Source organism: Galeopterus variegatus, unplaced genomic scaffold (assembly GCF_000696425.1).
Source record: "Galeopterus variegatus unplaced genomic scaffold, G_variegatus-3.0.2 Scaffold2336, whole genome shotgun sequence".
Classification (NCBI taxonomy): Eukaryota; Metazoa; Chordata; class Mammalia; order Dermoptera; family Cynocephalidae; genus Galeopterus; species Galeopterus variegatus.
In genome coordinates, this window is record NW_007728447.1 from 186886 (window position 1) to 213693 (window position 26808).

Below are 26808 nucleotides of genomic sequence, written 5' to 3' on the forward strand. Positions count from 1 at the left end.
TTTAATGAGACTTTCAAACTTATGCCAGTTTTTAAAATGAACTTGAAATCTTTCCTTCTCTTTCTAGTTTATCTGAATACTGGGGATAATAAATAGTACCTGTCTTAAGGTCAGTGTGAAGTTTAAATAAGACATTACATATACTCATATGCCTGGAACATGATGAAAGAACTAGCTGCTGTGGGGCCGGCCTGTGGCTCACTCGGGAGAGTGTGGTGCTGATAACACCAAGTCAAGGGTTAAGATCCCCTTACCGGTCATCTTTTAAAAAAAGGAACTAGCTGGGCCGGCCCGTGGCTCACTCGGTAGAGTGCGGTGCTAATAACACCAAGGCCCCGGGTTCGGATCCCACATAGGGATGGCCGGTTCGCTCACTGGCTGAGCGTGGTGCTGACAACACCAAGTCAAGGGTTAAGATCCCCTTACCGGTCTTCTTTTAAAAAAAAAAAAAAGAACTAGCTGCTGTTATAGCTGATGCTGTTTTTTCTTCTGCAAGTTTATTTAGTATAGGAAATAACTGTCTCTTGAGAATAAGTCACCACTAAATCATCTAGGCCTTTTGCTTAAGCAGTTTTCCAATTTTTTCTTAAAAATTTTTGTTTGTTTTGCAGCTGGCTGGTACAGGGATTGAACTCTAGACCTTGGTGTTATCAGCACTACACTCTAAGCAACTGAGCTAACCAGCCAGCCCTCCAATTTTTTTCACCCAGATTTTTCCAGGCTTATCTGTCCATTCAGGTTTTGAACTTTTTCCTGAGTCAAATATCACATTTCTTTCTCTCTCGTTTGCTTTTGTTCTCTTTTAAATTAGATGTGACTTAATTTCTTTCTGACAAAAACTCCTCTTAAACAGTTGTATGCTTTTTTGATTCACTAATTTCTCCTTTATTCTTTGTGCTTCCTAGTTTTTTCTTTGACTTCTTAAATTGAATAAAGAGTTATTTGATGTTTTTTTCCTTCTTAAACCTTGTAAGCATTTAAGGCTTTGAATTTACTTCTGATTTCAACTTTCAACATCAAAATCTGGAAGATGAGGTAAGTAATTTTCTTTTTTTTTTTATCTTTAACACAATTACTTAGAATAAGTTTATCATGCTCTTTTTGCTTAAAAACTTTTATTATTATGGTCAGATGATAAGTCAAAATTTTATAAATGTTGCATGGGGGCTTAAAAATAGGTATTTATAAAGGTGCAGAGTTTGATATTTATTCAAATCCTCTCTAATTTTGCTTTTAAACCTCTTTTTCAGAAATGTTTAATTTCTTGGCCATAGTTTTTGCTTTGTTTTGGTATTATTGCTCAATGCATACATATGCATATAGTCTATAACCGTCATAACATCATTTTGAATAATCTTTTTTTTATATAAAAATAGTTATTTTCCTGTTTGAATACTTTCTGCATGTGATATATGACAACTCTCTTTTTACTTCATAATTGGATTTTTTGGCTTTTATCTTCTATAGTAATTTAAGATGTAGAACTCATTCTACTGGTATTTGCCTTTAAGCAGATAAGTATTTTATCCATATTCCACCACTATCTTCAGTTCTTCCCCATCCAATCTTTAAGTAGCCATTCAAAAAGTTAAAAACTTTCATATTCCTGAATTTTTAATAATACTTTCCATGGACTAGTCTAAACCTTTGTCAGTTTTGGAGGAAACATCAAGAGTGTGCTGTTTTCTAAGCTCTTAAATGGCTGAGCCACTCTTTCTACTATCATATTTCATTCCATTAAAAATATGTAGATATTGATCACTTGTCTCCTGACATTTAATGTAAAAGAAATAAGGACTAGGGCTACCTATTTTTCTACCTAAATATTTGAAGAATTTTTTTTCTTTAATGTGTTTTCTCCAGGATGTCTAAGCGTGATTCTCTGCTAATTAATTTTACAGATAAAATATACCCTTTAAAATCTTTCCATTTAGGACTTAAAAATCTGTGTTCTCTATTGTTTTCATTTTCTATGATATTGGATTATATCTTCAGAGTACCATTTCTTTTTAAGAAACACTACTTATTTGTTGATTCTATATCTTCTCTGTCTTCCTTGCCATTTTTTTACCAAAATTGTCACAGTGCTTTTCAAATGTCTTCCAGATTACTGACCTTTGGATGCCATGTTAATTCTACTTACCTTCAGTGAAGTATCCTAACATATTTTGGGTTCCCTTTTTCCCTAGCTCTTGGTTCAGTTATAAGTTCTTGTCAGTTAGGATGGATACTTATTTAGGAATATTAAAAGGTGCTTAAAGTAAAGCATAGTAAGTTAAGAACTTGCTTATGGAGCTAGACTAACTAGGATTTGAACTCTAGCTCAGCTTTGAACTTACCAGCTGTTCGGCCTTGGAATTTATTTAGCCACTCCTTGCCTTGATTTTCTTATCTATAGATTTAGGATAATAATGGTACCTACCTGTATGAGTTTGGGGGAGGATTAAATGAGTTAATACAATAAAGCCTTGAGGACAGTACGTGGCACATAATGAGCCTGAACAATTAGTTGTGATTATTCTACAGAAGTTCTTGGAAATATTCTTCCTCTGAATCTTAAGAACAGTAGTTCTTTTTTTCCCACACATTATCTTTTTGTTCCTTTAAAGGATCCACAATGAATTATGTGCCAACAGATATGTGGCAAATAATTGATATTTATAATTTGATATCATACTGCCCTCTCCCCTTCCCCACTGAGTAGGAGTTTTCCCTTTTCAGAGCTAGAGTTGAGGTTGGTGTGCATAGCCACTGCCTACAGTGTTTTAACTTTTTTCCAGATGAATTGCAATTGAAGATTTTCATGCTACCGTCTACCCTGATTAAGAATAGGCATCATGGTTTATTGGAGGTGGCACTCTTTTCCCTTCCTTAAAAATTCATTCAACTTAGCTCTCACCTTCTTTCCCACTCTCTGTGCTGTTAAGTAATTCAAAGCCCAAACCCCAGGATTTTCTCAGTTTGACCCCTTCCCGCTTCTCCAACCCTGAATGCAAAGGTTATGAGAAACTGCCCGAGCACATGGGTTTTCTTTTTGTTTCTAGTACTACTGCACACACTATGTGTTTTCTTGATTTGTGGTATAAGACACTGGTAGGTTGCCCAGAGTATCCAGCTCTCACTTTAAAGAGTCTACTAAATGTAAATGTAAATGAAAGATAACATTCACTTGACCTTTAACAGTCCTCAAAAATATAAATTATGATTCTCTCAAATGGAAGTTTCTACCTACTTAAGTTACTAATACTACACACTGGTATTTCAATAGATCGATAATGTAAAAATGTGTCAAACTTTTAAAGATTACCAAAAAATTAAAACAGAAGAAAAAATTTATTTGTAATTTCAAAAGGTTTAGGGACTTGATCATTTTTATCTTGTTTTTAAAAAGTTAAAGTAGAAAACAATAAACAAAATAGCTTATTTTAAGTATAACCTGACCCAGAGTAGTCACACTGATTACAGCAGGTCTTCTGGACACATAGGGTTGTCTACTTAACAGAGGTTGTCTACAGCTTCTGAATCAGCATAGCAGAAGCCCCTCCTCCTCCATTGCAAATACTGGCAAGACCGTATTCTCCTTGCTTCAAGGCATGAGCCAAATGAACGACAATCCTGGCTCCAGACATCCTAGGGTTAAGAAAGCATTTGGGTTCTTTAATAAAGTATAGAATTTATAACTAACCAAAAAATGTTTCTATTCCAAATTAAACTCCTGAAAACTTTATTAACCACTACTTATAGATGAATTAACTACTTAAACTTGGGAGACTTATTTCAGGAAGGGTTACAGTCCTGTTAAAAGCCCAAGCATAGACTTCAGTATTATTATTTTTTTCAGCATACAAGTGACATGTGACAGGTCTCTGTGTTCAGTACTCGATACTGTCAGAAGTGGAGTTTGTCTTTTGAAGGATGGGTAGAATGGAAATGTTAAACCAAGAGCAGTAGGAATTATCATGAAGCAGTTCAAGTTTAGATAGAAATACAAAGACAGCTATTAAGCGAGACAGATTTTCTTTATGATTTTACCTACCCAATTGGATGCCCTAGAGAAACGGCTCCTCCGTTGATATTCACTTTTTGGGGATCAATACCCAGCATTTTAATGTTTGCTAGTACAACCAGACTAAAGGCTTCATTTACTTCCCACATTGTAATATCTTCTTTTTTCAATCCTGCATCTTTAAGAACCTAAATTTTTTTTTAAAAGACAGATGATATTCAAATAATTAACAGTCACAACTTATTTTCATTGTTTTCTGGAAATGTTGCAACCTTGGTTTGTATTTCCTTTTGATGTAACAATTATTCAAATAAGGAGTTTTGGGAGGAAGGGTCCTTTTATTTTCAGGCTTTTGATTTCTCATCTTATTGCACTATAATCAAAGAATTCTGTTTGTATTATTTTCTGGCTATTTTAAGGAGATAGAAAATTTGATTTTCTAGACCATTCCATGGATATTCGAAAAGAAGTTATTCTCTATTTGGGAGTACATAACATTTTATTGTCTTAAGATTTACTTTTCTGATTATACATTGCTTAGTTCTGTATTCTTGCTCTGTCAAATGAAAGAGATATATTCGTCTTTACTATTAGTATGTTTGTTTCTCACTTCCTGTGTAGTTTCTGCTTTATAGAAGTTGCTGTGAGGTTATCTGGGGAACAGATATTTACATCTGTTGTATCTTCATTATAAATCATTTATTTAAAGTCTTTCATTATATGATCTGTTTTTGTAGTTCCTCAGCTATGCAGGAAGGTGTTTTTGTGCTAGTGATTATTTTTATGCTAATTCCTTTATAAACTATTGCTAGTGCCCTTTTTCTTTATAAAAGAAATTTTGTTGTGAGCAACAATAAAATAAACATGAAACTCTTCCCATTCCTCTCTTCTATCAGTGGGCCAATGTGGCTTTCTAAGCTGTATAGCTTTAAACAGCTTCCTCTGTTCCAACAGCATGAGACAAAATAGGGCTAAGTACAGTCACTTCTATAGCTCTCAGAGTCCAGTCAGGATCTGGCTTCTACCTTCAGTATCCAGAACTGGAAAGATTGGGTAAAGAGCATAAAGAAAAATTATGATTTGTGATAATGAATATGCTAATAATAAAAAATTTTTTAAAAAAATCCAGAACTGTTTATCACCCTTGCTTTCCAGTGTGATGCATTCACTTTCAGAAGTTGTATACTTCTATCACTTTCTGAGACCTACACCTCTGGACAGATTGTCACCTACCTACTTAACCCCTACCCCACCCATTGTTTCTGATCCTTCTCTACTCTTATTCCATACTAACTCCTTTTCTTAAAATCTGGGTACTACTCTCACAAATTCACTCTCAGGGTGAGGCTCTCTCTTGGGAGGGAATATATGCTGGGGACTTCTGAGATCCCTGAACCCCTAACCAACCCTTCTCAGCACTCTCTTTTCCTGTGACCCCAGAAACTTGGTTATTTCTGCCTTTGGTAGCCCTTAAAATTTGGAATATGTAGGTTTTCTGTCTCTAGTTTTACTGTTTACTCCAAGACCTGCTGCCAGCAGTTCCCTTTCAGGATGGAGAGCACTCCTCCTGGGAGTGACTATTTGCTTTAAATTCTAGATCTGGGACCACCAGCATTCCCTCCCTGCCCCCACCAAACTCCCCCTTTGTTGCTACCACACCAGGTGTGTGAGTTCAGCATCATACTTAAATGTAATTCAGTTATGAAGTTTTTATCTGTTCTACTGGAGATGTAGTTTGTACATTGCTCTTTTACTTATTTTTTTGTTTTGTTATCCTTGTTGCTCTTATTGTTTTCAGAGGAGAAGTAGGAAGATTCTAAACCAAGCTATCTCTATGTTTTGGCAGATGAATAACATTTAAAATCTAAAAAACACAACTTTGGTATAAGCAAACCAGGAGTTGACATAATGGAGTATGGCCCATCACTTTGTTCTCACCTTTGGTATAGCATATGCAGGTGCAATTGGAAAATCAATGGGCTCTACAGCAGCATCAGCAAATGCTATTTAAAAAAAAAATAGCTTATTAAATTCTTTTTTACAAGCACCCAAAGTTATAGCTGTTAAATATAAGACATTGATTTTTGTGGGGAGGAGGGGAGCTGGGGAAAATTTGCCTTTAGGGATACACTGGCACTGTCTAGAGAGATTTTGGGTTATTACAACAGGTAGGATGCCACTGCCATTTAGTGGGTAGAGACCAACAATGCTGCTAAACATTCTGCAGTACACAGAACACCCCCACAACAAAGAATTATTTAATACAAAATCAATAGTGCAGAAGTTAAGAAACCTGACCTCGGCTAAGAAAAGAAATGAAATTAAAAGATTTTTATAAATAAACAAAATAGCATCTATTTAAGTCCTTATGAAGGCAGATTTTTACAGGTAAAAATAGGCTTAAGGAGATTGAGTGCTTGCACAAGATCCCATAGTTAATTTCTGGCATTTGCCAGAACATTTAGATTTTGTATTTGTAGACTCCTAATCCCATATTCTTTTTATTCTACCCAGCTGCTGCTTATAACAAAAATATTAAAGGAGTTTCTATCTCAATTAGAATACATATCAGTTAAATTCTGACACACAATACAACCTCGAGATAGAAATAGCCAACTCCGATATTATGGATTACCAACAATGAAACTCAATTTATGGGAAAGCTCATAGAGATTTAGGAATAAACAAGGTCAGAACATTTTTTACCTGCTATTCTTGCCAGTGGTTTAACGTTGAGCCTCTTGGCTGCGTCTGCAGTCATCAGAACCACAGCAGCTGCCCCATCATTCAGTGTGCTGGCATTGGCAGCTGTTACTGTGCCTGAAAGCAACAATGACCATGAAGTCAAAACATTCCTTTGCACTGAATTCATTTGTTCAATTTAACAAATACCTACAGAATACCAACTGGCTTGCTTAAATGTACGAAAAAATATACATGTTTCCTGCCCTCTGGAAACATGTACATAGCTAACTACAACACAATCAATGTAACAACGCCTTTTTGTGTCAGTTCTTAGTAATAGTTTTCTCAAAGCCAGTTCAGCAACACATGCATGTTGGCACTGGGTGAACGCTAGACTACAACTCTTCAAAGGCAGGGACCATATATTATTCATATTATTCTCCCTAGGGCCTAACTCTGCTTATCCAAAATATAGCAGACATTTACTATATATTTTTCAAACCAGTGTCAAATCAGGTATTTCTTCTTCTGTACAATCACCTGGAGTTAAATGTCCATGAATACTAAAACCCACTGAACTGAACAGTTTAAACAGAATTTTATGGTGTGTAAATTGTGTCAGTAAAGTAGGTTTTTTTGGGGGGGAGGGGGCAGGGGGTTGCAGCTGGCCAGTATGGGGATCTGCTCTAATCAACTGAGCTAATCAACTGGCCAGTCCCGAAGCTGTTTTTTAAAATGTCAATGAAGACTCCATAATAGACTTGTTGAATTTATAAAAATATACTCTTGCTGGCCGGCCCGTGGCTCACTTGGGAGAGAGATGCTGATAACACCAAGGCCACGGGTTCTGATCCCTATATAGGGAAGGCCAGTTAGCTCACTTGGGAGAGCGTGGTGCTGACAAGTCAAGGGTTAAGATCCCCTTACGGGTCATCTTTAATAAAACATATACATACACACAAACACACACTCTTGCAATACAAATTGTTATATGATGCTTTAAAAAAAAAAAGATCCATTCCTGTACTTAGAACTGAGAGATTGAATCACGAAGGGGAAATATTATAACTATATACAGCCAATTTTAAAAATGCACAACAGATCTTTTCTCAAAGCGTTTCAAAACAATTAGTTTAGGGCACAAAGATTCCATTGGTACCAACATTCAACAGTTATTTTTTGAGGACCTGCTATATATCAGGCACTGGAGATAACTAACAACAGCTGTCACCTTAATTGTCAAGGAGCTTATACTTAACATAATACGTAAACTTGACCTTCAAGTCACAATAAATTTTCAAGATGAACAGCATATGAAAAATTGAATTCTGTAGTCATACGATCTCTTCCCTCAGATTTATATATTGAAGATATAAACCATTAAGCAATTTTAATATACTTTGAATTAACATTTCGTTAATTTTAATTCAACCTGCTATATTGAAAATGTTAAAAAAAATCTAGATTTTTTTTATTAACATTTTTAAAATCCTTAGGTTATTCCAAGAATAGATATGGTACTCTGAGTTAATTTTTTCTTATGCTTCATTTAATACCAACCATTTTCTTTTTGGAAAACTGTCTTCAGCTTTGGAACTTTACTGAAATCAACACGTTTATATTCTTCATCTTCTTTCACCACTACATCTGGTTTACCTAAAACAAAAATATTTCAAGTAATTAAGACACTCAAGGTAACAATGAGTCATCCAGCAAGAAATTCGCACAAGGTGCCTGGTAGTCCATGCCTTCCTTTGTATGCCTGCGTACTTTAAACCATCCCTATTAAGTGCTAGAGTCTACCATCTATAATCTCCATTATGTTAGTGTCTTAAAAAGGGGTATTAACGAAAAATTTTTTTTTACTAGACACGCTTGTGCCTTTATGGGCCAAGCAGGCTACTTGAGGGTAATGAAGCGGGAAGAGTGGGTGGTCCTGATGCCTGGCCAGCCGTGCTTTACAGCCTTGTAGGTGATGGAGAACTTGCCCAGGTAGTGGCGGATCATCTCAGGCTTACTTTCCACCAGGTTGAAGGTCTTGCCATTGTACACACCCACCATGTTGTCCACCATCTCAGGCAGGATGATTATGTCCCACGGGTGAGTCTGCACCTCTGGCGGCTTCTCGGCCTTGCACAGGCGCTTCAGCAGCAAGTGCCGCTTCCACCGAAGGCCGGGTTCAGCCTCCACAGCTGTTGGTCACTATGCTACTGCATCAGCTGGTCGTAGTCCACTGCGGTTGGTGAACTTACTGAAGATCCTCTTCGTCTGCTCCACTTCCGCCTGCGTGGGACCCACCTCCTGCGGTCCTGGGCACCACCACAGGTGCACCCAAGGTCCGAGCAGGAAAACGCACGATGCCCTTCCACCCCCGTATCGAACCCCAAGGAGACATCCCGAAATTTAAATCTTATCCACATCCCATTCTCTCAGCCCCCTTCTATGGTCACAGACCCCACTCTCCTGACCCCTGGGGTAGATGTCCAACCTACACTGGGTACTCTAGTATTCTATCATCTAAAGCACAGCAATCATTCCTAGAATAGAAATGTAACCTAAATCAAGTTAATAAGTCTTTGCTGTGGATTTATTCCACAGGGGTTGGTGAGGCAGTCTCTTTTCTTTGAGAGCCCTACAAATGTGACTAGAGATGAGATGGAGGCAACTTAACTCTGAGAAAATAAAGCACAAAAGTATGCAGGAATGAGAAGCCAAGAGAGCGTGTCCTAATACTACTGAATACCTAGTTTTAATCCCTTAAATTCCCAAAGCTGACTGGTTGCTGCCGTTTTCATCCTTCAGTTGTAGGAGGTACCACAAGTAGCCTTCTAATAAATCCCTTTTTATTTAAGCTAATATATTCTCTGTCTTTTATATGAGAATTCTTTTTTTTTAAAAAAGATGACCGGTAAGGGGATCTTAACCCTTGACCTGGTGTTGTCAGAACCACGCTCAGCCAGTGAGCGAACCGGCCATCCCTATGTGGGATCCGAACCCGGGGCCTTGGTGTTATCAGCACCGCACTCTCCCGAGTGAGCCACGGGCCGGCCCGAGAATTCTAATGAATACATTTATCAAAAATAATACGCTTCTGTTCTCATGTGGAAGTTTAAAAAGTGGATCTCATAGAAGTAGCAAATAGAATAGTGGTAACGAAAGGGTTTGGGGATGGGAGACGTGATAGGGAGACGCTGGTTAAAGAATACAAAATTACAGCTATATAGGAGGAATAAGTTCTAGAGTTCTATAGCACTGTAGGATGACTATAACTATTGTATATTTTTAAAAAGGAAAGGATTTTGAATGTTCTCAACAAAAAGAAATGATAAAGCGTTGAGGTGATGAATATGCTAACTACCCTGATTTGATCATTATACATTGTATAACTATATCGAAATATCACACTGTACCCCATAAACATGTACAATTATGTGTCAATTAAAATATAATAAAAAATGATAATATACTTAGTGGCTCTTATAATTGACTTAAAATTTGACATTAAAATGAGCTGAAATATGTTATCTCTGCACTAGCAACTCTTTCCTTTATTAACAATAAGAAGTGTCAGTGTCCTCAGCTGAAATGAACAAAGATAATAATGTACTAATTTAAAACAAACAATACAATGGAATACTACTCTGCCATAAGAAAGAATGAAATGTTGCCATTCACAGCAACATGGATGAACTTAGAGAAAAGTATGTTAAGTGAAATAAGCCAGGCACAGAAAGAGAAATACTGCATGTCCTCACTTATTTCTAGGAGCTAAAAAAATTAGGAAGAAAAAAAAAATACAACAATCGCAATACATTGAACTTTTTAAGAGAAAAGAACTGTGGTTGCTGGGGGAATTGGTAAAGGGCCATGAAAATCAATTACATTGTAAAATGATGAATACACCAATTATCCTGATTTGAACATCACATATTGCACACAGGTATTGATATTCAATGCTGTACCCCACAGATAACAATCAACCAACTATGCCCCAATAAAAAATAAATTCAGCAACATGTAAAGTCTAAAAATTAAAATCTATTTTGGAACATTATCCTTCTACCTTTTACTGTAACTGTGACAGGAATAACTTCATTTCCAAATTTTCCAACTTCCCATGCTGCTTTACTTCTGGTGTAAGAGTTAACAGCATAAGAATCCTGTTCATCTCGTGCAATATTCAGCTTCTTTGCAGTATTCTCAGCACAGTTGCCCTGATAAAAGTTGGAATTTTTTTAAACGAACTTTTGCATAACCAAGAAAATGTCTTTTAACACTGTATAAGTTATTGTATAAGTTAACAGCAGTTAACATTTAAATATATTTTCTTCAAACATACTTCCTTCTGTACTAGGTAACTTTTCACTCATGTCTTACCTTCAAATACTTAAATTAGCCCAGAAGTTGCATTTTTAGAAGACCGAAAATAGGGCCAGCCCGTGGCTCACTTGGGAGAGTGCGGTGCTGATAACACCAAGGCCCCGGGTTCGGATCCCACATAGGGATGGCCGGTTCGCTCACTAGCTGAGCGTGGTGCTGAAAACACCAAGCCAAGGGTTAAGATCCCCTTACCGGTCGTCTTTAAAAAAAAAAAAAAAAAAGTCAGAAAATGGCCTATTCAGGTATGGGTCAATTTCTTTAAGAACTGAGCCATGCTAATGCATTCATTCCTAAAATGAATGACTAAATTTATAGAGCCCATCTTTCAGTTAAGTTTCCAAAATACATAATTATGTCCGCAATGCTGTTGTCCTCCTGCTGCCCAAAAATATATATAAAATAAATACTTAAGAAAGATCGAGCCGTATTGTAAATTAGATGGCATTTCTCCATTAAAAAGCAACATTTACCATGTGAATTTTATTGTAGACATCAGTTAGCCCATCTTTAACGATCAAATCTTCAAGCTTTACCCCACCATATGGTGTTGCTCCTCTGTTCATCACATATGGGACATTGGACATGCTCTCCATCCCACCTGCCACCATCACATCCTGCTCAGCAACACAAAAATCCCCATGTCAATTCAAATAGTTGCAAACACATTATACCCCTTATACACTACCAACGAACAAGTACTCTACATGGATGTATTAAACATTGTCAGTGAATATAGGAAGTATCCTCTTTACTACTTGACCCTAATGAAAGGAAATATTCTAAAATGTGTAATGAGAGTTTAGATTAGGACCACACAATAAGAACGTCAGAAATCTTTCATGTAAGACCATCTTCTGAAATTCTTACTTTCTAAACTATTTCATTCACATTGCTAAAAATGTAATGTCTTCTAAAAGATTAGAAGTAATCTCAGTTCATGGAAATAATCCTTCTACTTCCTTGATTTAGGTCCTTATCAACTCTTCCCAGACAGCTATAATAGTTTTCCATGTGATTATCTGACATGCAGCTTCTCCTTCCACCAAGGCATCATCTACACTCATCTGAGTTACTTTGTCTAAAATATGTCTGAACATTTCACACCTTAAAGAATTCAGCATAGTATATAAAGTCCGTTACAATCTGCCTTTTCTCTCCCTTTGCAGTCTCATTGCCTGGACTGACACCTCAGCTTATGCAGAACTATTTAAAGCTCTCTAAAGATGCCATCCTTGGGCCGGCCTGTGGCTCACTCGGTAGAGTGCGGTGCTGATAACACCAAGGCCACGGGTTCGGATCCCATATACGGATGGCCGGTTCGCTCACTGGCTGAGCGTGGTGCTGACAACACCAAGTCGAGGGTTAAGATCCCCTTACCGGTCATCTTTTTAAAAAAAAAGGATGCCATCCTTATTCTCACATACCTCTGCTCTTTCTGACCCATCCACCAACATGTAAAAACCTTACATTTCCTTTAAAACTAATCAAAACACAGCAACTTCTTGTTTTTCCTGACCACTTATTTCTCTCTCGAAACAGTTTTCCTTCTTTTGTGTTCCCCAATTATTGTGTAATACTTTTATTAATATTATTACACTGTATTGTAGATATGTTTATATGTCAAATCTTCTCACTAGACTAAGCTTTGAGACCAGAAACACTCATATTTTTATGTCCTTGGCAACTGGCATGTAGGAGTTTAATAAATATTAATTAAACTGTTGTTACTTTACAAGTCAATAAAAAATTCACTTGCATATAAAGACTAATTAAAAACAAACAGTTTAATATAAAACATTCATGTAAATATAAATTAAAGCCAATGATATTTTCTCACAGTTTTTAGGGCTGGCTGGTTAGCTCAGTTGGTTGTAACACCAAGGTCACAGGTTGGGATCCCTGTACCGGCCAGCCATAGAAATAAAAAATAAAAAAGGATATTTTCTCACAGTTTTTAATCAGAAATAAAAACAAGCAAAAGTTCTATACCAAAGAAATCTAAATATATTCCCTATCCTGAAATATGGAAATTCTTAATTAGTTCTCATCTAAGTTTTATTCACTTATCTTGAAATATTGAATATTTTCTGGGGATGATGGCAATAATAAATGACAGAAAATAGATCAATTTTTCTTCATTATAAAACAGACCCGTTTCCAAAATCATAGATAATTGAATATTCAAAATAAGGTCATTCCTAGTTTGCCTGTCATTGTACACATGCACAAATGAATCAAATAATACTAATTAAAAGTATTTCGATGTAGTGCAAATAGCATTTGCTAGAGAACCACAACAAATCAAGACAAAACTTTCCCTGTCATTCAGTTTTGAAACATCTAAACAATCTCATGACCATTTTTCACCCATTGGTTTCACAAGGGTTTGGTAACATCAGATGTTGGTACGGATATAGGCAAACAGGCTCACACGACTTTTATAAAGTGTAACTGGTACAACTTTCATGGGAAGCATTTTGAAAATATCAAAAATTCTTAAATCCTCTGACTCGGAAATTATTTTAGGAATTTTTCTGACAGAGACTTGTACATGAGAAGATTTTTTAATGTTTTGTTCAGTACTCTATCTCCAGTGACTGTCACATAATAGATGCTCACTAATAAGGGGCAGAACTAGGATTTGAAGTTTGCAGACTGTACTCTTAACCACTACACTGTACTGTATCAGTGGAGTAGAATTAGTGTAAGTACAAAAGATATATGTATACTACAGCATTATTTAAAATAGTGAAAAAGTGGAAACAACCTAGATGTCCATTCAATAAGGACCTGTAAAATACCTATACTTGTTCAATTCAGTAGAATACTATCTTATGTGCTGAGAGAGAAAGGTCTCCAACACATTCAGTGGGATACAGAGCGGTTAAGCAACTTGCCCAAAGTTTCTCTGGTCTTAAGTGGCAGAATACCTAAACTCGTAAATGAGTAAGTGACTCACGGGGGTGAGTAAAAGACTTTTTTTTTCCCCCTTTTTGTCTTTTTTCGTGTCCGGCAACGGATCGCAACCCTCAGTGTCGCGCCCGGACCGGGACCGGCAACGGGATCGCAACCCTCGGTGTCGCGCCCGCACCTCGCTCAGCCAGTGAGCGGCCGGTCTGCATGTGGGATCCAAACCCTCGGCGGGAGCGCCACCGCGCTCCCAAGCGGCGCACTATAGTAAATCCTGTGTTTTTCTGTAGATTTGTTGCCTGGATGACATGCTGAATTATGATGGGGTACTGTTCAGGTCCCCCACTATTATCACCTTTTTGTCTTTTTTCGTGTCCGGCAACGGATCGCAACCCTCAGTGTCGCGCCCGGACCGGGACCGGCAACGGGATCGCAACCCTCGGTGTCGCGCCCGCACCTCGCTCAGCCAGTGAGCGGCCGGTCTGCATGTGGGATCCAAACCCTCGGCGGGAGCGCCACCGCGCTCCCAAGCGGTGCACTGTAGCAGTGCGCCACCGGACCGGCCCCAGAGACTTATTTTTTATATAATACTTTTCTACACCATTTGAGTTTTTAGCATGTGCATATATTGCTTTTGTAATGAAGTATCTTGTACAGTAACTCAGACATCACTCCATCCTTTCCCCCACCCTTTCTCTTTGGCTTACCATCTAACTGGAAAAAAAGCAAGGCAGGAGTAAGAGCAAAGGGCGCACAAAATTTTAGTTCTTGTGTATGTAAAAAATAATTTGCAAACACCTCACAATTGATTTTTACCCTTGTCTATTACACCCTGATAGGCTGGAATGCACTAGATAAGGATAAAGACATCTGGTTTTTTTTATTATGAGATACCTGTTTTTCATTTCAGCCCTATAACTTTGCATTTGTGACCATCTCAGTTTCACTTTCCTCATCTTAAAAATGAAGAGCTTGGGTTGGGGCCAAAAAAAAAAAAAAAAAAAAGAAGGGCTTGGAACTCTTAGTTCTATGAATCTACATCTAGTCTCCTAAAATCGTGGCATATATTTGCTGAGCAGCCTATCTCTTGCTTGATCTCAGTAAAGACACAATCTAGATCAGCAAGGCCAACAAAAAGCTTGCACACTTAGGTAAAGACAAGATCTAGATCAGCAAGGTCAATAGAAAGCTTGCAGAACTTAACAAATGAATTTGGGCATTGTAGTCATCAATCCTGGGTTCCATCAATGATTTGATTCCCAGGGTCAGCACCTTGTTCTCTTTTATGAACGAAAACCCTTCTTCTGGCAAATACAGAATTTATGATTTTTTAAATCACCCAGAATCTCATTCTCTGACTAAAACACTTGGCTGAAAACTATTTTTTAACACAAGGCTATCGTTTAACACTTTGGCTATCGTTTTCAAATGGAATTAGCAAATCCAGACATTCCTGAGTGCCTAAGACAACACAGTAACTTTACTTATGAAAAGGAATCTCATTGCTAATGCATGAATGTTCTTAGATCTTTAGCACTGGATATTATTTTAATTAGTAAATGGAAAAGAAGGTGCTTCTTACCTGATGTCCACACATAAGATTTTGAGAGGCCATCATGATGGCTTTCATTCCTGAAGCACAAACTTTGTTTACAGTGGTGCATGGAGTAGAAACAGGCAAGCCTAAAATCAATATAAGTCATACTTTTGAAAAAGAGATACTTTTCAAATGCAACTGTAGAATTAAAACTAACAGAATTGAGGATGTGTCTATAATCTTCAACATTTCTTCTGCCAATATGTTTATAAATGTTAAATCATATTATGCATTTAATATTTTATTTAAACTAAAATGAACTCCATTTTGCCACTTCAAACATTTTAACTATGGGCCGGCCCGGTGGCGCACTGGATAGTGCGCCGCTTGGGAAGCACAGCGGCGCTCCTGTCCGAGGGTTCGGATCCCACATACAGACCGGTTCCCGCTCACTGGCTGAGCAAGGCGCGGGAGCAACACCGAGGCTTGCGATCCCGTTGCCGGTCCCCGGTCCGGTACGGGGGCAACACTGAGGGTTGCGATCCGTTGCCGGACACGGAAAAAAGACAAAAAGACAAAAAAAAAAAAAAACATTTTAACTAGAAAAGCAAAAATGTACTTCTGGTACCTGCACCCAGTACTGCTTGCCTTGTAGGGGCTTGTCCTTCACCTCCTTGTAGAACATTTCCCATGTATGCTTCTTTCACTTCGTCTTTTGGAATCCCTTTTTAAAACACCAAAAAGGCATTTCCATATTTTATTCAATGTAATGATTAGTGATTATCTAATAAGGTACATTAGGTTACATAGCAGGAATGGTTTCTTTTTCCTGTCAGTTTTGAGTTTCATTCCTAACTTTATAGTACAGATTTCTTTACAAGGGAATTCAGAAATGTGGGCATTAAGTCATTTCATAGTATTATGTGACTTAAGTGCAAAATAAGTATCTGTTACATTGAATCATTTTGCCCCCTCAACACAAAAAGCAAAGCAACTACTGACCTGCTTTTTCAATGGCTCCCTGAATTGCAATGGAACCAAGTTTAGTGGCTGGCAGGGAGGAAAGGCTGCCTAGAAAGGATCCAATGGGTGTTCTTGCAGCACTTACTATAACCACTTCCTGGAAAGACAGAAGATGGTTAAAACTACTACAGGTATTTTATCCAAATCATTTTTCATTAAATAAACATAATTCATGGGCATATTATCTAAGAAAGAAATTATTTTTATGAATGAGCAGTCATAAAAGACTAAAATAATCTTAATATTTGAAAAGATATAAAACTAATCAGCTCAATGCTAGCACTTTATGATTTAAGACCTAACAGAAAATCTAAGACAAACCAACTCCCAAACAACATACATTCTCCCCAGTTCTCCACAGGAGTTTTAAGGCCAGATGCTTAAATTTCAATTCTATTTCTCAGTCAAAAAATTTTAAAAATGGCACTTTACTCTGTTAACTACATAATAAACAACACTAACTAAGAAGGGTCCATTACTGAAGGGAGTTCTGGGCTAGGGATCAAGACCTGTATGCTAGATGCGGCCATACCACTTAACTAGGACACAGCCAGAGACATAATTTCTTTTCTTTTTTTTTTTTTTTTTTTTTAATTTTGGTGGCTGACAGATACGAGGATCTGAACAGAGCCATAATTTCTTAAACAACTAAGATAATAATATCGAAATTAAGAAAAAGTAGAAAAAGCTCTCTTAAGTACTATAAAACACTACTGTAACAATTCTCTCCACATTTGTCTTCCACAATCTCCCATTAAACTCAAGATAAATAAGAGAAGTATTCCCTACATTTCGATAGAAAGATATTACTAAGTCACTTAAGGGACCCTTATAAAACAAAGAAAGGACACCTCAGAAAGCACTAGGTGTGGGGCCAGCCCGGTGGCTCACTCGGGAGAGTGCGGTGCTGATAACACCAAGGCCCCGGGTTCGGATCCCATATAGGGATGGCCGGTTCGCTCACTGGCTGAGCGTGGTGCTGACAACACCAAAGTCAAGGGTTAAGATCCCCTTACCGGTCATCTTTTAAAAAAAAAAAAGAAAGCACTAGGTGATGGGGTGATGGCCCTTCTTGTCTAATCCCCAGCTGATCCAGTCCCTCTCTTCTAGGATCTTCCATGTGGCCTCTACATTATGCCACACGCAATATAATGAGGGTCTCTAAGAGTAAGGGGAGAACACTGCCCAGTTTTAGAGGGAAGGCTGTTTTGCAGCAGACAACAAAGAAGCACAGGAATTATGCAGGGACTAACTGAAATTTTTTTACGGTAATCTACGAGTTTAATTTGATAGTTGAATAATCAGCTATTCCTAATCATTGCATAATCCTGCATTGACCTTCACACAAACCCAAATCATAAGTGAATGCATTTCTTTTAAATTCTTGAAATTTTAAAGCACAATTTAAATTTATACTTACATTCAAAGTGGACTTTGATACATAACTTCGTTCTACATATCTCATTTTCTGTAAAATAAATAATAATGTTATGATGTAAAAAATATTAATCTACACTGTTTTAGTCCGTTTGGTGTTGCTATAACAGAAATACCTGAGACTGGGTAATTAATAAGGAAAAGAGGTTTATTTGGCTTATGATTCTGAGACAGCTGCATCTGGCATGGGCCTCAGGCCGTTTCTACTCATGGCAGAAAAGTGGCAGGCAGCCGGCGGGTACAAGCAGATCACATAGCGAGAGGAAGCAAGAGAGAGAGAGGAGGTGCCAGGGTCTTTTAAAGCAACGAGCTCTTGCAGGAATAGAGCGAGATCTCACTCATTAATCCCCCCTCCTCCAGGGAGAGCATTAATCCATTCATGAGGGATCCATCCCCATGACTCAATCAGTTTCCAACACTGCCACATTGGAGATCAAATTTTCACATGAGTTTTGGAGGGGACGACACATCCAAACTCCATCATACATCATTTTATACTTCTCAGTGATGGGGCTACTTCCCATCCACTTCCACAAATGTCAGACTTATATGAGGTGGCAAACACACCTCATAAGAATATGGTCTATATTACGAGTTACATTCTTTTTTAAGAAAGGAAAGAGTAAACATCTTGTCCCTACCACTACTCAATTCTTTCCACAGTTCTTAGGAACAAATGCCAACAAGAAGAAATTCTAAAAATGCAGAACTAACTGATCTGAAACTGAATTATTTACAGGACAAAGAACAAAGAATAAAATGCTTTATCCTCGGGCCGGCCCGTGGCTCACACGGGAGAGTGTGATGCTGATAACACCAAGGCCCCGGGTTCGGATCTCATATAGGGATGGCCGGTTCGCTCACTGGCTGAGTGTGGTGCTGACAACACCAAGTCAAGGGTTAAGATCCCCTTACCGGTCATCTTTTAAAAAAAAAAAATGCTTTATCCTCTGAGGTCAGAAAGCATAACAAATATTCAAAAATGACAGTTTATATATAGAACCTAATCTTGTTGATAGTTATAATGGGCAATCACATCTCATAAACAAGCCTACAAACATCTAAACTTTAAACTGACCTAAGAATTTAGCTTTTCACAGACTAAACATGCTTTGTCCTGACTCAATGCAAGTACTAACTAAAACTTTCAATTTACAATTCAGAACAGACAAAAAGAGAGTGCATTTGACAAGTACATTTGTAAATGGAAATAACCACAAGGTACCTCCCCAAATTGTTTTTGTTTTGTTTTGTTTTGGTGGCTGGCTGGGACAAAGATCACACCCTGGACGTTGGTGTTATCAGCACCATTCTGTAACCAACTGAGCTAACTGGCCAGCCCCACAAATTGGTTTTTCTAAACAGTTCAGATGAGGACAGATACATGCAAATGGCAGATTAAAAACAGAATGTTTTCGGGCCGGCCCGGTGGCGCACTGCTACAGTGCGCCGCTTCGGAGCGTGGTGGCGCTCCCGCCGAGGGTTCGGATCCCACATACAGACTGGTTCCCGCTCACTGGTTGAGCGAGGTGTGGGAGCAACACCGAGGGTTGCGATCCCGTTGCGGGTCCCGGTCCGGTACGGGCACGACACTGAGGGTTGCGATCCATTGCCGGTCACAAAAAAAGACCAAAAAAAAAGGAAAAAAAAATAATAATAATAAAAAAAAAAAGGGAAGCACAGCGTAAAGATTTGGAAAATTTGCAGCTTGGCCATGTGGTAGAGAAGCAGAGAGCAAGAGAAAAATGCAACAGTGAAGCAGACAAACTGTTTGCTAAAGACATTATCTTGGCAATGAGGCAGCTAGATGTTAATAACCAGGACAATGGAAAAAATGTCCTAAAGGCATTTGAGAAGTCTGGAAGGGTACCCCACAAATCACAGGCCCTGAGGCCTAGAAGGACTGAGTTGTCCCAGAGGATCGACCTGGGGTGCAGCTGCCCCCGGGAACCTGCTCCCTGCATCCCAGCTACTCTGGCTGGAGTGGCCTCAAGTGTGGTTCATGCAGCAGCTCTGTAGTGTAGAGGCCTGAAATCTTGGAGGCATCCATGTTGTGTTAAGTCCACAGGCCAGCAGGATGTGAGAGCAGTGGAGGCGTGGCATCCTCCACCAAGATTCCAGAGGATGTACGGAAAAGCCTGGGGACCCAAGCAGAGACCTGCCACTGGGGCAGAGCTGCCACAGTGGTGGAGCCACTGCAGAGGCCATCTATTAGAGCAATGCTGAGCAGGAAAGTAGGGTAGGATCCCACATAGAGAGCCCCCACCAGGGAAATGTCTAGTAGAGCCAAGGCAGTGGGGCTGCCTCCAGGACTCCAGATCTGTAAGGACAGATCTGTAAGGCTGGCAAAATGCAACATCAGCCTTGAAAAGCTGGGCCAGCCCGGTGGTGCAATGGAGAGTGCGCCGCTTGGGAGCGCGGAGGCGCTCCCGCCGAGGGTTCGGATCCCATGTGGAGACCGGTTCCCGCTCACTGGCTGAGCACGGTGCGGGCGCAACACCGAGGGTTGCGATCCTGTTGCCGGTCCCCGGTACGGGTGCGACACCGAGGGTTGCGATCCCGTTACCGGTCAGTAAAAAAGACAAAAAATGGAAAAAGAAAAAAGAAAAGCTACAGGTACCAGTGCATCTCGATGGGCTGCACCTAGCAGAGCTGTAGGAGCAAGGGTGCCCAAGGTTTTGGGGGCCCAGATGCCCCATTGTGCCCAGGATACAGGACTTGGAGTCAAAGATTACTTTGGAGCTTTAAGACATAATGTCTGCCCTGCTGGGTTTTGGACTTGTTTGGGATCTGTTTCTTTCTTCTGACCTATTCATCCCTTTTGAAATGAGAATATGTACCCAATGTCTGTTCCACCATTGTATCTTGGCAGTAGATAAATATGGTTTTGACTTTTACAGGTTCACAGCTGGAAGGACTTTTGCTTTAGGTCTCAGATGAGACTCTGGACTTTGGACTTTTAAGTTGGTGCTGGAACAAGCTAAGACTTTTGGGACTGTTGGGATGGAATGATTGTATTTTGTATGTGAGAGGGACATTGAGTTTGGATGTATGGTCCCCTCCAAAACTCATGCGGAAATTTGATCTCCAATGTGGCAGTGTTGGAAACTCAGTCATGGGGGTGGAACCCTCATGCACGGATTAGTGCTCTCCCTAGGTGGGGGGGGGGGGATACTGAGTGAGTTCTCGCTCTATTAGTTCCCACGAGAGCTGGTTGTTTGTAGGACCCTGGCACCTCCTCTCTCTCTCTTGCTTCCTCTCACCATGTGATCTGCTTGTACCCGCCGCTGGCTGCCTGCCACTTTCTACCATGAATAGAAGCAGCCTGAGGCCTGTGCCAGATGCAGCTGTCCCAGAATCGTAAGCCAAATAAATCTTTTCTCCTTATAAATTACCCATTCTCAGGTATTTCTGTTATAGCAACACAAATGGACTAAAACAGCTGGTTCATTTTTATTCTTCATGTCTTTATTCTTCATATCAAATGACACACCCCAGAGTGATCCTCCCTAACCACTCTATTTTAAGTTGGCCTCTACTTTTTACTTTCTTTTATATCAACATCTTTATCTCCTTCAAAGCACCTCTCACACTGTGTAAGAATATGGTTTCATCTCTTTGTTTTATTATGCATCCCCTCCCCCCACCCCAGCACAATGCAAGCTTCCTGAGAGCAGGACTGTGTCTCTTCTTCACAGCTACATGTCCCTACTACTTAGTGTGTCTTTTTTTTTTTTTTATAAAGATGACCGGTAAGGGGATCTCAGCCCTTGGCTTGGTGTTTTCAGCACCACGCTCAGCCAGTGAGCAAACCGGCCATCCCTATATGGGATCCGAACCCGTGGCCTTGGTGTTATCAGCACTGCACTCTACCAAGTGAGCCACGGGCTGGCCCTCTACTTAGTGTGTCTTGTTCACTGCTACATCCCAATCACTTAGCACAATGCCTAGTGCTCATTAAATATCTGAGAAACAAATGACAAAATCAAAGGATGGTTAGAACACTAAACATAGTGTGTCATAAATAAGTGCTCAATGAACACAACCAGTTAAGTTTTATCTACATAACAATCACCTTTCATGATAGCTCAGCTGTACTGCCAACTCTGGAAATCTCACCCAACCATGCCAGGAAGAGGTAGGCACTCCTATCTCAGCTTCCACTGTACCCTGTGCACATTCTAATTGTTCCAAGAATATATAATTTTGTAACCCTCAGGTAGCTTTACTGTCTTCCCACTAGATTGTGAGTTCCAAGAAGAGACTATTTTGTTTTACTTATTTTCTATCTCAGTGATGGCAGTAGATGCTAAACAAATATTTGAACAAAGTCTGACTCTTACTAGCAACTCTGAGAAAATTTCAGCTAGAGTAAAACCTTTATGAAACCAGAAACATGGGATGAGTCTGAGAGTAACTAAGGGCCTACTTTACATGGGATGGTCAAAAAAGTCTCTGAAGATGTCAACAGAGCTGAGAAACATAAATTAAAGAGCCAGTATTGGGAAGATCTAAGAAAAGAACATTTGAGGTGTGGGGAACAACCTGGGACAAAGGCTGGCACTTAGAACAAAACTGGCACTTAGTAAGAATAGAAAGAAGGGGCCAGCCCGTGGCTCACTCGGGAGAGTGCGGTGCTGATAACACCAAGGCCCCGGGTTCGGATCCCATATAGGGATGGCCGGTTCGCTCACTGGCTGAGCGTGGTGCTGACAACACCAAGTCAAGGGTTAAGATCCCCTTACTGGTCATCTTTAAAAAAAAAAAAAAATGGGTATGGAATATGTATTAGAGTAGAGCCAGCCAGCGGGTGCTCTCATCTCACACATGAAGAAACTGAAGCACAGGCAGGTCAAGCAGCCTGCCAAACATCACACAGCCAGGAAAGGGCAGAGCTGGGACTTCAAATCCAGGCAGTCTGACTCCAGAGCCTCTACGCTATTAGAAATATCATATATTTTATTAAAAATAGTAATAAACTTTAGGAACTTGGGGCAACAGCTCTTTCCAAAATACTGCATTTTTAGTCATTAATTAATTGCTTATGACTGTTCACTGATAAAGCCTGTAAAAATGACAGTAATTGTTTATTATTCCTTTGTAAGTATATGTGGAACCATAGGAGACACAATAAAAATTCACAGGTAACATCTACATATCAAAATAACTGTAAAAAGCAGTCAAATGAATTAGAAAATAAGCCATTGTTGAGGATATGACTGAAAAGTGATTAAATCATTTTTAAACTTTTCAACTTCTTAGGATAGAGGGCTTAGTAGTTAGTACTCAAAATACTTTTTGTATATATTTTCTGTATAAAGAATGCAAGTTCCCTTACATAAAAGCATGATATCCCGGGCCGGCCTGTGGCTCACTTGGGAGAGTGTGGTGCTGATAACACCAAGGCCATGGGTTCGGATCCCATATAGGGACAGTGAGCGTGGTGCTGACAACACCAAGTCAAGGGTTAAGATCCCCTTACCGGTCATCTTTAAAAAAAAAAAAAAAAAACACCCCATGATATCCCAAATATATATTTCTTCATGTCTTTATGAATGTCTCCAAGTATTAAATAATTATGCTAATTTCAATCAACACCTTTCATTTTATATATATGTTTATTTTATGAATTCCTTTAATTTATATGACTCCTTTGTTAAAATCTTAGGGCCAGCCAGTTAGGTCAATTGGTTAGAGGGCAGTGTTGTAACACCAAGGTCCAAGGTCCAGATCCCTATAACAGCCAACTGCCAAAAAAAACAAAAATAAAAAAATCTTTCATACCCACTCTGGTATCTTATAAATTTTGACACTGTTCACAAATTGTTGACATCGAGGACCAGCCTGTGGGTCACTTGGGAGAGTATGGTGCTGATAATACCAAGGCCACGGGTTCAGATCCCTGTATAGGGATGGCCGGTTAGCTCACTTGGGAGAGCGTGGTGCTGACAACACCAAGTCAAGGGTTAAGATCCCCTTACCGGTCATCTTTAAAAAAACCTAATACAGGGCCGGCCCGGTGGCGCACTGGAGAGTGCGCCACTTGGGAGTGCGGCGGCGGCGGCGCTTCCGCCGAGGGTTCGGATCCCATGTGGTGACCGGTTCCCGCTCACTGGCTGAGCGTGGTGCGGGTGCAACACCGAGGGTTGTGATCCCATTGCCGGTCAGTAAAAAAGACAAAAAGGAAAAAAAAAAAAACCTAATACAAAATGGGATTTTCAAGGATTGGGTAGTTAATAGTGTCAAATAGTATATAAAGGTCAAGAAAAAGGAAAAAACACAGAAAGGACATTACTGGTATTTTTCAGCTGAGTGGCACAGAAATTTAACTGCAGAGAGTCAAAGAGAAATGGATGTAGAATAAATGGGAGATGATGAGCAGAGACTACTAGTTCTTTGACCAGAGAGAAAAGCAACTATAACTAGAAAGACAGCGAACAGCGATAAAGTCCATATGGTGTGCTGACCACAGGTTGGACTCGTGCATATTTGAAAGCAAAGGGGAAAGAGCCAATGTAATGGGTGACAGGTTAAATTCCATTCCACAAAACGGCACAGAAAATTGAAAATCCTGCTAAAAAGATTTCCACGGTTCAATAAATGACCACTTAATTCAAGTAACATCCAATACAACTGATTCTTAGAGTTCAATAAAATAAATACCCCATATAGTACACTACCTAACCTACAGGTTCACTTTTTTCATCAGGAACATTTGTGTTTGACTGTCAGATCCTAATTAAATCATAAATTAAGAAGGTTCTGCACTTGTTTTTTTACATACCTACAGTACCTAGTGTACCCAGTCAACATTGGTTGAAACTCAAGTTAACCTAATTATATTTTTGTGATTTCTCAAGTCATTCCATGAAACAATGAAACCTACTTTCCCAGAAACCTACTCTTTCTGGATTTTCTATTATCTCAGCCACCCAGGATTAATTTTAGACTCTTCGTCTCCCCACCCTCACTCCATAGCTCAGTCCTACACTTATTTTTTCAGTTTTTTGCATAATGCTGCTTCCTTTCAGCTCCTATTGCCAGAACCCTAATTCAAGTTATGTTATTCTACACCCAGACAGACATTAGTCTTTTCTCCACTCTAACTCTACATGACCTACGATTACAACAAAAACAAAAATATCCCCATTGACCTGGGTCAAATCCAAGCTGTTACAACGTAATTGAATTTCAAAGTTTATTACCCCGCCCAAACTAAACTCAAATTTCACCAGCCACGCCCAGAAGTTCCCTACCCATTACTGAGGCTTTTGCCAGACACTACATCTGGGGTGCAAGTTCCCTTGCTTGACTTACGGAAAGTAAGTTCTTTCAAGGCTCTGCCTCTACTGTATTCCCCAAATACCCCTCTGTACGCCCTCATTTATTTCTTGTACTATCTGAGTAGCCATTTATTGTCCCTGTTAAGTTTCTTTTTTTTTTTTTTAAAAGATGACCGGTAAGGAGATCTTAACCCTTGACTTGGTGTTGTCAGCACCACGCTCACCCAGTGAGCTAACCGGCCATCCCTACATGGGATCCGAACCCGTGGCCATGGTGTTATCAGCACCACACTCTCCCAAGTGAGCCACCGGCCCCCCTGTTAAGTTTCAAATTGCTCCAGGGTAGGAACATCTTTTTGTTAATCACATAAGGCCTCACCCCTTGTATGCCCAATGTTTACCTACTGCATGAAAAAAAAGAGGAAAAAAAGCAAACCTCTCTCTTAACAATTATTCTCACAAACATGTTTTTTTTTTTTTTTCCTTTTTGTCTTTTTTCGTGTCCGGCAACGGATCGCAACCCTCAGTGTCGCGCCCGTACCGGACCGGGACCCGCAACGGGACCGCAACCCTCGGTGTTGCTCCCGCACCTCGCTCAGCCAGTGAGCGGGAACCGGTCTGTATGTGGGATCCGAACCCTCGGCGGGAGCGCCGCCGCGCTCCCAAGCGGCGCACTGTAGCAGTGCGCCACTGGCCGGCCCCCTCACAAACATGTTTTAAAGAAAATCTCGGAAACAATTGTATCTGCTGCAAAGAGGCGTATCTCTCCAGTCTAGCGGTCAGGCCGGGCGAGGCAGTCCCGGGCCTTCCCACCTGTCCAAATGTGTGCCCCTTCCGGCGCACGACTCACAGCAATTACGGTGACTAGGCGGAGAGGCTGGTCACAGAAACGCGCTTTGTGAACATAAGCCAGTCACTGCGCGCTGTCGGGGCCCTATGGAGCTCTTCGAGGGGGAGTCCCGTCGGTGGCCCTCTTGGGGCCTACGTTTAAGGCTGCGCCCAGGCCGCAAGACCGCCGGCAGGAACCGCGGAGGTAGAACCTTCCGAGACAGGGGGAACCGGCCCATCCAAAGCCGGGTCCCAGCATGGTGGGGACAGGGCCCACCCGGGGGGACGAGACCCGCTCACCTGCATCAGCCCCCGAAGCAGGGGGCTGCGCCCGCGGGCGCTGCCGCGCACAAGCGCCGCCAGCACAGCCATGGTCGCAGAGGGCGGAGAGGTGGCTTCAAGGGCGGAGACGCCCCGCAGCAGCGCCCCACCCACCTCTGCGTCCTCCTGTCCAGCGGCCGGGAGCAGGCCCCGCCCCCTGTCCCGCCCCCCTCTTTCCGGTCGGCGGCGCTTGGCCGGCAGCCACGGCGGGCGGGGCCTGGCGCTGGGGCGGGGCTGAGGGAGGCGGACGTGACGTCAGGCCTGGCACCTGGGCTAGTCAGCACCTGACGCGCTGTTCCCGTTTCCACGACTTCTAACCTTCGGAGGCCAGTGGTTTATGTGTAAGCAGAGCCTGCTTCTCTCAGTTATACCCGCCCAGTACAAAGGAAACTCATGAA

At 40.4% G+C, this 26808-nt stretch overlaps 1 protein-coding gene across 1 annotated transcript; it reads right to left on the reverse strand.

Annotated features, from left to right (window-relative positions):
- Positions 1-2776: 2776 nt before the first annotated feature.
- On the reverse strand, positions 2777-26494 carry ACAT1 (acetyl-CoA acetyltransferase 1). The gene is made up of 12 exons (XM_008581369.1): positions 26390-26494; positions 17962-18009; positions 16521-16638; positions 16147-16242; positions 15564-15664; positions 11542-11685; positions 10755-10905; positions 8252-8347; positions 6713-6826; positions 5945-6009; positions 4037-4194; positions 2777-3630 (listed from the first exon to the last, which is right to left on the reverse strand). Exons 1-12 carry the CDS (start codon positions 26459-26461, stop codon positions 3510-3512), a joined length of 1284 nt encoding a protein of 427 aa, XP_008579591.1. The 5' UTR covers positions 26462-26494; the 3' UTR covers positions 2777-3509.
- Positions 26495-26808: the final 314 nt, after the last annotated feature.

What these genes read in the sequence shown, in the direction of transcription:
- ACAT1 (XM_008581369.1), bottom strand. Translation starts at nt 26,461, where the DNA reads ATGGCTGTGCTGGCGGCGCTTGTGCGCGGCAGCGCCCGCGGGCGCAGC. An exon ending in TGTCACAGTTACAGTAAAAG is followed by an intron (nt 8,348 to 10,754) that starts GTAGAAGGATAA and finishes TTTTTGTTTTAG; the next exon opens with GTAAACCAGATGTAGTGGTG. An exon ending in CTGCATATGCTATACCAAAG is followed by an intron (nt 4,195 to 5,944) that starts GTGAGAACAAAG and finishes AAAAAAATTTAG; the next exon opens with GTTCTTAAAGATGCAGGATT.